This window comes from Brachyhypopomus gauderio, chromosome 19, assembly GCF_052324685.1.
Source record: "Brachyhypopomus gauderio isolate BG-103 chromosome 19, BGAUD_0.2, whole genome shotgun sequence".
Taxonomy (NCBI): Eukaryota; Metazoa; Chordata; class Actinopteri; order Gymnotiformes; family Hypopomidae; genus Brachyhypopomus; species Brachyhypopomus gauderio.
Genome location: NC_135229.1, coordinates 2,639,703 through 2,649,702, shown reverse-complemented (window position 1 = coordinate 2,649,702; position 10,000 = coordinate 2,639,703). Strand labels below are relative to the sequence as shown.

General features: G+C 46.1%; 1 protein-coding gene across 2 annotated transcripts in view; it reads right to left on the bottom strand.

Annotated features, from left to right (window-relative positions):
- Positions 1-5,709, bottom strand: part of ralbp1 (ralA binding protein 1) — an 11,145-nt gene extending 5,436 nt beyond the window's left edge. The window contains exons 1-5 of one of the 2 annotated variants that reach the window (XM_076982284.1): positions 5,620-5,709; positions 4,303-4,645; positions 2,034-2,477; positions 470-819; positions 194-355 (exon numbers count right to left, since the gene is read on the bottom strand). In XM_076982284.1, the coding sequence (XP_076838399.1) occupies positions 194-355; positions 470-819; positions 2,034-2,477; positions 4,303-4,549 (1,203 nt within the window). In that variant the 5' untranslated portion in view covers positions 4,550-4,645; positions 5,620-5,709. Of the gene's footprint in view, positions 1-193; positions 356-469; positions 820-2,033; positions 2,478-4,302; positions 4,646-5,504; positions 5,595-5,619 lie in introns of those variants that run through there. The other variant, XM_076982285.1, reaches the window with a different exon arrangement.
- Between the last annotated feature and the right edge of the window lie 4,291 nt (positions 5,710-10,000).

Genomic DNA, 10,000 nt, shown 5'->3' with positions numbered 1-10,000 from the left:
GTGCTAGGCTAGGTGCATTGAGCTAGGTGTGCTAGGCTAGGTGCATTGAACTAGGTGTGCTAGGCTAGGTGCATTGAGCTAGGTGTGCTAGGCTAGGTGCGTTAAGCTAGGTGTGCTAGGCTAGGTGCATTGATCTAGGTGTGCTAGGCTAGGTGCATTAAGCTAGGTGTGCTAAGCTAGGTGCGTGTGGCACCTGGCGCCGTATCTCCTCTTTGATGCTCTCCTGGGTCTCAGGCAGTGCCGGCATGGTAGCCATGTTGGACCAGCGTAGCGGCCGCACCACGGGCTTCAGGAGCACGTCCCCAAAGAGCTCGCGCACGTGAGTGAAGAAGACGTAGAGGACCCGGTTCCCGATCTGCACCAAACGGGAGGAGAAGGAACTCTCACGACACCACATGAGGAACATCTACACAGAAGCTTCCTACACGGTGGAAGTACGTTTATCTACAAACGTCTGGTGGAGCGAGACCTGCACGGTGGGGTTGAGCACGATGGAGATATTCTGGATGTTCATCTTGGTGTCGGCCTCGCGGGCGATCACGTGGTCCATGTGTGTGATGAGCCAGGAGAGCAGGAGGTGGCTGGTGGCCGGCACCTCCGTCAGGAGCCGCTGGAACTCCTGCAGCTTCTCGGCCTCCCTGGGGCGTCCGCAGGCCTCCTCGAAGCGCAGCGCCAGGTCCCGGCCCAGCAGGTTGTCGGGAAGCTCGCGCAGGTACTGCTTGAGCAGGCTGGCCACCGTGTGGGGGTCGTACTCCTCCAGACACGGACACTCCTCACGGTCGTAGGACGCCTTCAGCTCGTCCACCTTCGACTTCATGCCTGAGGACAGGAGAAGAAAAACAAACAAAACGGTGAGAGATGAGGAGGGTGGGGTGGAGGGGTGGGATTAGGGTGGGGTGGAGGGGTGGGATTAGGGTGGGGTGGAGGGTGGGATTAGGGTGGGGTGGAGGGTGGGATTAGGGTGGGGTGGAGGGGTGGGATTAGGGTGGGGTGGAGGGTGGGATTAGGGTGGGGTGGAGGGGTGGGATTAGGGTGGGGTGGAGGGTGGGATTGGGGTGGGGTGGAGGGGTGGGATTAGGGTGGGGTGGAGGGTGGGATTAGGGTGGGGTGGAGGGGTGGGATTAGGGTGGGGTGGAGGGGTTCTCCAACACAGAACCTACACGTTCACCGACCAGAAAGGTGTAACTTCAGTCATACTGCAATGTACGACTGTGGATATTAGTATTACATAGTGGATATTACTAGTATATAGTGGATATTACTAGGATATAATAATGGATATTACTAGTATATAGAGCAGGCGTACTCAACTAAATTTGTCCGCGGTCCAGTTTTGGCAGATACCTGTGACCTGAGGTCCGGTATGGCGGGGGTGGCAAACATAAGTTGTTGAGCCGGGGGGGTGGCGAACGTAAGTTGTTGAGCGGGGTGGCGAACGTATCACTCGTGACGGAGTGTTTTTTCAATAGCCCAGAAATAAATGCTACGGTTTTGTTTTGGTCCGTATCCAGTTAATCAGGGATGAGATTGGGTCCTTCCCATTGGGTCCGTGAGCCGGGCCTTCATGGCCTAGATCAGTGCCTGTTCTCACAAATGCTCTTTTGACTGAATGAGCATAAATTCCCACATACACACAATTCAGTCCAAAGCCTTTAGAATAGACATCAACACACTCGTACAGATGTAACATCCACATACTGTTTTTTAACACTGGAGGCAAATATGTGCCATATTTTTGTCAATTGTGATTTTTTTTTCCGCAATCAAAATTTGTCCTCCGCTTTCACAACCCTCCGGTCACAAGACCAGTTCCCTACCACCAGACCATGACTGCCCACAAAAAAATGCTGGTACACTTGATCTCCAGGGGACTGGTGGAGAAGTAGTTTAATCAGAGCAGATTAGATCATAACCAACGAGGATATGATGAGGTCAGGCAATACTGGGTCATGACCAATGGGTGTAGTACGTGGGCGGTCCCCTGTGGGACGACGGCTCGGCTGTATGGGACTGTATGAGTCTTTGCTACGTACCGGAGACTCTGTAGATGCCCTCACACTTCATGCCGTAGCTCTCGATGTAGTCCACGCACTCGCGGAAAATAGCCGGCAGCTTGATCCCGTCGTACAGCGCGGTTCTCCTGACGGCCTCGACCAGCGGCGCGCCGAATATGGGCCTGACGGCGTCCGGCGTCTCCGTGGCGACCGGCTCCTGCTCCGCCGTGCTGCTGGGCTGCTTCTTCTTCTTCTTCTTCTCCTTCCACTGTTTGACCACGTCGGCGGCGGTCAGGTCCTTGGACTTCTTGTCCTTGATCTTCTCCTCCTTGTGGACCTTCTCCTTCACCTTGAAGTCCTTCTCCTTCTTCTTGGAGAAACTGGGCTTCTTGAAGACGTGGATGCCCTTGGAGCGCTTCATCTTGGAGGGGCTCTCCGCCTCGTCCGCCGAGCTGTCCTCCTGGAAGGCGGCGTAACCCTCAGCTAGAGAGAGAGAGAGAGAGAGAGAGAGAGAGAGAGAGAGAGAGAGAGAGAGAGAGAGAGAGAAAAGACACAGACAGAATACGAGGGTAAATAGGGAAATAGTACAGGGGGGGACGTGTGACAGGGTGTGAGACAGGGAATAACAACACGTGGAGAAAGACAAAATAGAATTATGTAGACAAAAAGTTGCAGCAGACAGATGGGGAGGGAAAGAAAAACAGAAAGAGAAGACAGAAAAAGAACGAATGCAGAGACAGAAAGACAAAAATACACAGGCAGAATACAGAGAGAGTACAAAAGGATGGAGCAGGATGAAGTGAGTGTCGAAAAAGACAAGAGAGAAAAAAAACAGACAAAAAAATAAAGTGGCAACAAAAAGAGATGGGGAGAGAGAGAGAGAGAGAGAGAGAGAGAGAGAGAGAGAGAGGGAGAGAGAGAGAGAGAGAGATGGAAAAAGAGTGAACAACAGAACAAGAGATACGAGCACACAGGACAGGAGAAAAACAGACAGTAATAGATAAGACGAGTTAGAACTCACATCCTCCTCTTTAAAGTCGATACCAAAATAAAGCATTCTACAAAGCTGCACAAAATAACCCCATCCCACCCCCCCACCCCCCTAACAACCAATCAACCTCAAGGTTAGGCAAGATGGAGAGAGAGAGAGAGAGAGGAGGAGAGAACCGCTCAAAGGAGGTCAGCTCACAATTTACAATTTAGTACTATTCCCCGCGCTGCTCCACCAGATTCCCTTTATAGCTCTCCACCTTTGGAGCTACTACACCCACTTTGTGGCGCGTCCTCCCGCTAAACAAAGCTGGTGACGCCAATCAGCGCCGCTACAATAACACTACTGTCCGTCGGGCTCTGGCCAGGACCGGCTACTTCCTGGAGAGCCCCAGGTGCGAGTCGTGTGCTCACCCCGCAGCTCCGACACACCTACGAACGCACCGGGTGTGTCCTCAAACCGTCCATCACTTCCTGAGTGCCCTGCGATTGGTTGGCTAAATATAGCCACAGGCTGGAAAAGAGCTCTTGCAGGATATGGAGGGGTATGGGGGCAACATCTGACCCAGTTGGTCCACTATGCAAAATATACTGGGAGAGCAGTGTCCTTATTTGGTTAAACGTGAAGATGTAATGTGCTAGGGGCTGGTTAACTGAGGAGTGATTATGTGGTGAACATCTATCATGGACACTAGGTTCCATTACGTGTTTTCTCTCCCTTACCAGCTTCACACTGTCATCTGTTTGATCCGTTTAATTTTAAAACAGGACTGTACTGTACAAGTGACGCTGTGTCTAACAAATCCATGTCAGTATATTACAAAGCCGTATTCAGGGGTTCACACACAGTTTTGAATTGAAGTTAAAGTAGAGCTACCATAATCTGTTTTGACTGGGGTCCAATCTCACGTCAGCACATCTTATTGGACAGCTGTAAAATCAGCTATTAAAGGCCACATAATCAGACACACTATGTCTGATACTTGTTAGAGGCTGAATCTTGTTTTTAATGTCTGTATATTAAAATTGTTACTGTTGTATTTGTCCCAACTTTCACTGTCACTACAACATTCACCGACTGTCACTACAGAATTCCCCGGCAGCATCTAAAACCTGGTACTGGATTCCTGCCACTCCAACTTGATCTAACAGCAGTCGAGGCTTTTTGATGTAAGACCTTTTGGATACAAACAACAGCCAAACAGATAAATGCCTTTTGTTCCTTGAAAAATCCTATACAAATTTCATGTAATTATTATAATTACTTATTATAATTTATTACAATTATTAAGGCTGGTAACCAATCAGACACACTCACTGCGTTTCTCCTTCTTCTTGAACTTGTTCTTCTTTTTGCCGTGTTCCTTGTCATCGTCGGAGACGGCGTCCTGGGGCTCGTGGGGGTGGCCGTCGTGGGGAGGGGAGGGCTCTCCCGTGCGGTACAGGCCCGGGAACTTAGTTGGGCTGATCTCCTCGGAGCTGGGGGTGCGGGGCACACCCCCCTGGTGCTCCGCCCGCCGCTGCTCTGAAGGACTGCTACTGGGGGGCAGGAAGCACTCCGTCATCTTGCCGACGTGATACAGCAAATCCTATTGGGCCCTCACGGCAATGCGGATCTGCTATTGGTTGCGCTCGGAAGAAGCATCACCTCTCCATAACATCTAAGGAGACAAATTAATATGAAACATCACCTGTATGAACTTTGTATGATTTTAACAACAGTGATATTTAAATAAATGGGATTTCCTATAGATAAACATGCACGAAAGCTTCCACAATGACTCTAAAACCAACGTTCAGCTACTACATTCTGACAACAAGCGGTACACTTTGTTTGGACAAGCTTGTGCTGTATGTTTACACATGATATGGGCATCAACAAAGCCTTCAGCAATCATATCTAGTTGATAGTCTACTGGTTCTGTTTAACAAGCTGGGTCAGGTTTCACAGCAGTCTAACCATTTTTACATCACCTTAGAAAGACAGTTCAAGCTTTTTTTCAATTCAAGATACAAGCTTGGAAAGAAACCAGCTGTGATGTGTGAAGGCCAGGACAGATCTTAAGATCACCCCACATATCAGTAGTCTTTCTAACTAGTACCCAACATTGTCACAAAACAACAACAACGTATAATACACCCATAACAAACCAATCTTCAAATGAAACAAACAAACAACAACTCAAATATCCAAAAAAAGGAAAATCAAGTTACAGCAACTCAAGTTAGCAGACACCACCAAGCTAAGCTAAACAGCTAGCTGTAACACACGCTATGACAGGCACAGCCCAAGCTAGCTTCCTAGCTAGGTTAGCTAACAGTTAGATAGATATATGTATCCTTGACTATTAATTAGTTATTAGTTAATTAGTTAATATTAACAGTTAATAGTCATTAATTAGTTTTGAACGTGGGGGGGGGGGGTTATCGTGGGTTGCTGGTGACTAAGTAGGTAGCTAGTTAGCTGCTAGCTAGCATCACCAGCCGACAGTTAGTTAGCTATAAACTCATTAGGTCCACCGTGTAGAAGCTCCTTATTAGAGTTCGGCTTGACAGCCCGACTCGAACGGAGCGCGACAGTAAAACATCGGAGCAAAAGGGGGGAAAACGTAGCGTTAAAATGTACTGCACCAACCTTCTAGGTCAATTTTACAGCAGCGCTTCCTGTTGCTTATTTACGTGCCCGCTGTGACGTGGGTGTCCACGTGATGGCGTCCGCGTTGCCTTCTGGGACATGTAGGCAGTGTAAAAAAAAAAAAAAAAAAAGAGTTGGCTGTCGTTTCTAAATAATTAGACCGTAGGCAAATTGGAAGAAAATAAAATGAGGACGTAGTACATCTGTCTAACACAAAGGAAAACTGCTTATTACAAATAAAGGTTTTATGTCAACTTTAGTTGCTGTTTTTTTATGACAGCCTGCAGATGGAGCCACTGAATCACCTCAAGGTCTAAAGATAAGATGAAGTGCTGAAAGAATATTAATTCTTATTTATTTTTTTCTCTGGGTAGTCTTGTTATGACAGATATCTGTCAGGTTTAGGCGGAGATTTCATCTGTATTTGTGGACCAGTTCTCAAACAGCAAGTGCTTGATTTCAGATGTGCAAATGGGTTGAAAACAAAACAAACATTCATAATATTATCTTTACTGTTATCTGTTACACTAATGGAGCTTTTGAGATCGTTGTAAATGCTTTAAGGGCATTTAAGGCAACCTGCTTGGTCATAATCTCTAAAGCTTTTAGCCACTACATAACATTACACTTGATTAAATATGTAGGGACGATGCTTTTGCAATGAGTATTTCAGATATAAAAAAATATTATATTGTAATGTTGAATGATTGATGTTCCATCTGAGTGAATATACAGTATAGTATACACTGCCATCTTCTGGTGAAATATAAAATAGCTTTTTTGGAGTCTACTGCCATTTTCTGGTGAAATATAATATGCTGTCGTCCACAGAGGCTGCGTGGGCCGCACTTTGGATACCCCTGTATTAAGCAATTATGGGATTGTGAAACTAAAGCAATTATGTGTTTGTGTATTACATAAAGATATCTTCCTTTGGGTGCAGAAGATTTGTTCAGGGGGGTGAAACAGCTTCATAATCTGATGTATACTGTTAATCTGAGACAACAGTGGGGGAAATGAATGATACACATGCACCACACCCAGATGAGGTGGGTTCTTGCATCTTACTGTCTCTGTGGGTCCACGCCAGAAACCACAGACAGAAGTGGAGAACAGACAGTAGCAGCTGATGGCAGACAGACACCTTTGGACTCAGAACTGTCTGTCTAGCGCAGGCCTGTATGCACAAGTGTTCATTTTTAAAAAGTTGTGCCTTTGACTGGGATGGGGAAAGGAAAAATGAATCTGTCTACATTTAAGATGTATTTGGCTGCTACAGTATTATTTTTTGCAGTGAAATGTTTGTTCATCAGGTTATAAGAACTGTACCGGGGTGTGTGGGAATTTTTATCATGAACTTTCTGTTATGCCAGCCATTCTTACATCTCCATTTTTTCCAACAGATTTCACTTCAAGTTTTTGCTGTGTCCTGTCGGGAATCATTAAATCGGTTTGCAAAAACACTCAGAATGGATAACAGCAACAGACCTCCTGAGCTGCACATACAATATTCCTCCATACTGTTACGTTACTGCTCTAATACCTAACAGCATAACACCATGTCACAGTCTTACGCCTGTGCAACTCTGAGCGGACGATTTCTCTGTTTATCAACAATTATAAGCTTGGGAATTAATATTGTCATTTTTTGTAGCTGCGGTTAGGAAGACTGTGTCAGTTTAACACACCCTCCATGTCACAGTAACAGGCCCATATGAGCCGTAAGCTGTCAGGCAGCAAATGTGCCCCAAGAAGGTTCCACGGTTCACAGCAACAAGCAAGAATGGAGATTTGTCAAGAGGCCATGTTGTTTTCTTCAGTCTTTCCCTCATGAGGTGGCGGGCTGGTGTGATGATATCTCTCTTCTAGTCCATTCTATTGCTGCTGATTTGTATGAGTCTTTAATTCTCTGTCCATTTGTCTCTGTTCCATCCTCTCTCATTCCTTCCATTACATTAATAATGGAAGCTTTATTGGCGTGACCATTCAATTACAGTATTGCCAAAGCAGTACCCTCTCTCTTTCTCTCTCTCTCTCTCTCTCTCTCTCTCCCTTTTATCTTTCTCTTCCTGTCTTAAAAATAGTATATCCAAAACTACATCTTGGACATTATAACTTTATACTGTATCTTTTTTATTGTCCCCCCCCCCTCTCTCTCTTTTACTGTAGATCTTCTCCTTGAGAAAACTGATGAGATCTCTCATCTCAAAAGACCTCCCTTTGGCCACGGTATCCCAGGCTGGACAGTCACAGATCACAGTGTGCGTGTTGTGGCGTGCATCACATCTGACCCAAAATGGGACTGACTTGTTTTTTAGGAGAGGGTGTGCGAGTCGCACTAACGTGAACATTTAGATCTTGTGGTTTCAGCGTATCTTCTGAGCTTGCACAGATGGGAGTGGGAGGAGCTTCGAGTTGCCGGGACTCCCTCACACACTCACACAGGCAAGAGAAATTTGAAAGGAAACAGGGGAAACGCTTTCCTTTGAGAAAACAGCTCATTATCCGTGCCTGACCCAGTTCTGTACACACGCAGACGCAGATGCATTCACGCATGTGTGTGTTCCCATATGCACACACGTGTACTCAGTGTGTGTGGACACGTGTCATGCATACATGTATATGGCTGCAATCTTAGGTCCCGTGTTTGTGTGTATGTGTAGGTGTGGTGTGTGCAGGTGTGGTGTGTGGTGTTTGCAGGTGTGGTATGTGGTGTGTGCAGGTGTGGTATGTTGTGTGTGGTGTGTGCAGGTGTGTTGTGTGGTGTTGTTAGTGAGGCCCAACTCTTCTTGGACTCCCTGCTGAGTGTATCTGAGTGCAGGCAGCTAAGCTGATGTGGGTAAGGGGACCTGCTCAACTTATGTGGGTAAGGAGACCTGCTCAACTTATGTGGGTAAGGAGACCTGCTCAACTTATGTGGGTATGGAGATCTGGTCTGAAACAATGCAAAGCAAATACAAAACACCGTTGCAGTTCAAAGCCTTTGTCGTGATCTTCTCAGGACATTAGTAATGGTAGAAACATGTGGATCCTGAAAGTCTTCATTTCAGGGTCCATGACAGCGAAGGGTCAGGTGCTTAAAGGTAAATTTAGCCCTGCAGTGACATTCCTGTGTTTCTGCCAGTTGTCCAGTGATAATTTCAGAGGTACAGCTATGTGACGGCCTACACAAGAAAAATCGTTTGCTTCTGGGTTTTACTGTAAAGTGATAAGGCACTAAACTTTGTTTTAATCAGATTCGATCATTCAGAAGCACATTTCTCATATATTATAATAATGAAGGCACATATTAAAATTAGAGTTTCAGATGAAACAGGTTCTTTTATACAAATGAGATGTGTTCTACTCTCAAACTCATCTTATATAGTGAAATATTATACGAGAGATGATTAAAAGCAAAAAACTTTTTTTTTGCAACACTTTCTAGGTCACCAAAAGTATTAAAAGCAATTATGCTCTTAGAGCCCTGGTGTCTGTTCGGATGTGGCTGGTTCATGAAAATTGCAGTATTTCTTTCTGATAGAAACTTCACTGTTTTTCAAAGCTTTTAGCACTTTCTTGGGATTGAATGTACACTGGAGTTTCTTGTTTGGGCATTCAAAGCCCTCAGTGATGGTTGTCCAGGGAGACGTGTGAAAGGATGTGTAAAAATATGCTTTAATGGAAATTGCAAAACCAGTGCAGAGTCAAAACCAGTCCAGAGTCAAAAGCAGGACAAAAATAAGTGACAAAGCAAAGGAGCATGGGTAAGTGTGGTTGGGTACAGGTGACATCGATTTTCAAGTGATAAAGACGTAGTGGGATGGCATGTAGTATTCTGGGAATTGTGGTTTTAGAGAGCATGAAACATGACAAGATATCTGTGGTGGTTGTACACGACTCGTCCCAGAGGTGTAGCAGGCAGTCTCGATCACCAGTGCAGTCATGTCCAGACATCATATTATCTCTGTGATGGATCTGCTGCTCTCTGTGATGGATCTGCTGCTCTCTGTGAAAGATCTGTTGCTCTCTGTGAGGGATCTGTTGCTCTCTGTGATGGATCTGCTGCTCTCTGTGATGGATCTGCTGCTCTCTGTGAAAGATCTGTTGCTCTCTGTGAGGGATCTGTTGCTCTCTGTGATGGATCTGCTGCTCTCTGTGATAGATCTGCTGCTGTCTGTGATGGATCTGCTGCTCTCTGTGATGGATCTGTTGCTCTCTGTGAGAGATCTGTTGCTTTCTGTGATGGATCTGCCGCTGTCTGTGATGGATCTGCTGCTCTCTGTGATGGATCTGCTGCTCTCTGTGATGGATCTGTTGCTCTCTGTGATGGATCTGTTGCTCTCTGTGAGAGATCTGATGCTCTCTGTGATGGATCTGCTGCTCTCTGTGATAGATCTGC